The 2497-nt window shown below is 51.7% G+C and overlaps 1 protein-coding gene across 1 annotated transcript in view; it reads left to right on the top strand.

Moving 5' to 3' along the window:
• LOC110402699 overlaps window positions 1-2472 on the top strand; it is a 26349-nt gene extending 23877 nt beyond the window's left edge. The window contains exon 6 of the mRNA XM_021405074.1: window positions 1299-2472. Within this exon, the coding sequence (XP_021260749.1) occupies window positions 1299-1534 (236 nt within the window). The 3' untranslated portion in view covers window positions 1535-2472. The remainder of the gene's footprint in view (window positions 1-1298) is intronic.

Below are 2497 nucleotides of genomic sequence, written 5' to 3'. Positions count from 1 at the left end.
CTCCCTACCCTTTCCCCTTTTCCCATTCCTGGGGTGTGGGTCTGTGGGTCTCCCTGGCCCATTAGTCATGGAACCGGGCCAAACCAGCACGTAAACCGTTGACAGTCCAGCTGTTCAGTTTTAGTACAGATGTTCTCAAGGCATACTAGTTCCTACATGTAACGCAGAGCGTTTCTCATAAACAGAAATACAAGTGCGCTAGAGCTGCTGAGTCCCGATCAACGCTATAGTTTCTGAATTCCTCAAGTTACATCTCAGTTCTGTGAAATTTGCAGATATCCTCATTCTAGCAGGTACTGTGGATTGCTGCACTGGGATTCACAAAACATTGCACTTGCAGCGTGTCATTTGGTTCACTAGGCCTTTTTCTCTCAGTCTTCTAACACTCTCAGTCTATTTAGGTTGCTGATACTGCTCTAAGACATCTGTAGTGTACACAGGATGTATACTTGGGTGGATGTGTGCCGCAGGAGCGTTTCACCTGCAGCTGCTTTCCCAAACTCTTTTGAGAGGGGAAAACCCCCTTCACCCCCTGGGGCACAGTGAGTGACTCCACATAGTGACCTTTAATTCACAGACCAAGAGTTCTTTCAAAAAGGTTTTACCTGCAGTTTGAAAGTAACTGAACTTTCTCCTCCTGCAGAAAATGGAACCCAGCTCCTCCCAGCTTCATCTCCTCCCTTCCAGCCCAGGACCAGGAGCACCACCACAACACAGCCATCACCACACAGGAGCCACTCCAGCACCCAGGTACCTGCTCACACCCCCACTCAGGAGAAGCCCCCATGCCCAGACCCTCCCTCCCTCCCGGGGAGCTCCCCCTCAGCCCCCCAGCCACAGAAAAAACGTCAACCGATGACAACCAGCAGTCCCCACCCCTCACCCCCCGAAAATGATCTCTGTGAGACAGTGCAAATCCCAAGGAACAGCCCCCAAAACAAACGGACGCAATTCAACCAAACCTGGCACACAGGAAGTGCTCATCTCTACCTCCACACAAGCCACAAACCTCAAAGCCAAATAAACCAACCTGCCACACAATTAGGGTCCAACTCACCCATCATGCCCCACCTCTACCTCCACAGAAGCCACAACTTCAACCAGCACCTCAAGGGAACAACAACAACAACAAAAAATAAAGAGGGGCTCCAGCACTCAACAGGGCCCCGGGGAGTACAAAACACAAACCAGCCTGGGGGAATTGGGGGGTCTACCACAGCCAAGGGACCACCTGAGGGGTGCATTGCAACACCCGGTGCCTACCTCTTGGGTCAGCTCTGCTTCTTCTGCCTCTACAGCCTTCAGTAGAGGCTGGCTCCAGCACTGCAGCTCCCAAGCAAGGATGGTGACCTTCCTCTTGGGACACTGGCTGCACCAGGACCTGATGGAAGAGACCAGCACTGGAGTGTTGGACCCCTGGATCTCCCCAAGGCAGACAGTGGACCACACCGCCAAACAGGAAACGGCACCAGGACCCCAAACTCCTGCACGGAAGGGCAGCTGGAGCCCCTCCACCAGCACGGGCAGCACTTAGCCCACTTCTCACCTCTGACTCCATCAATCCCATTCCTCCAGGAGAGCACCTGCCACACACCTTCAGGGCTGAAAGAAAAGCATGGTGAAGCCTCGCCTCGAGGGATGGCCCAGGCATGCCACACACTGTCACCCCCAAACAGAAGGGGCTTTTGTCCCTGGCACAGAGCTCCAGCCACAAACTCGATCCCAGGGGCAGCGCATACGGGTTGGAGACAAAAGGACACAGCTCACCTCGCTCCGCAGAGGCACCGGAGTCACACTGCCCCGATTCTTGCTCTGGCCCTGAGCCTGCAGGAAGAGCTGGGTGAACTGCCTCCAAGGGGCCGATGGGGTGGAAGCCTCTGCACCTAGGCACGAGGGTGGACAGCCCTCAAGTTCAAGGGCTCGCACCCCTGGGCCCCCGTCGCTCACCTCCATCATCCCACCTCTGATGAAACAGAGTAATGGCTGCGAGGGTTGACAAAAACAGCTATTTTACTAGATGATGCAACTAAAAGTGGGTCAGCACTACAGCCTGCAGCTGGCCTGTTATTTGAACTCTTTGAAAGCCTCCAAATTCTTCCAGTTGATCAAACTGAATCAATGCCACCAATGACAGTCAGTCTGAGTACTGTATGTTCTCAGCCGTTGATTCAAATTTCAGTGAATGTTGATAGCTTCAATTCTCAGTGTGTTTTGTAGTTGTGGGTTTTTTTTATTTATGCTGACTCTGTACTTCTTTAGACTAACAGTGTGGCTCATAGAAGATAACTGGTTGAATGGAAGGAGCATAGGATTTTGAAAATGTCAAAGCTGTGACAATGCTATAGTATTCTGACCTCCAAAAACACAACCTGGATATTTTCCTGTGACATCAGAGTGAGAGAATGGCTCCAGTGAGTGTCTGATTCCCTGTATTTCTTCCACCTGCTGCTAGTAAAAACAATTTCAGTTGAAGTTTGGGTTATATGATATTAATTGC

The sequence above is a fragment of the Numida meleagris genome, chromosome 7, assembly GCF_002078875.1.
Source record: "Numida meleagris isolate 19003 breed g44 Domestic line chromosome 7, NumMel1.0, whole genome shotgun sequence".
NCBI lineage: Eukaryota > Metazoa > Chordata > Aves > Galliformes > Numididae > Numida > Numida meleagris.
This window is presented reverse-complemented; position numbering and strand designations above follow the sequence as displayed.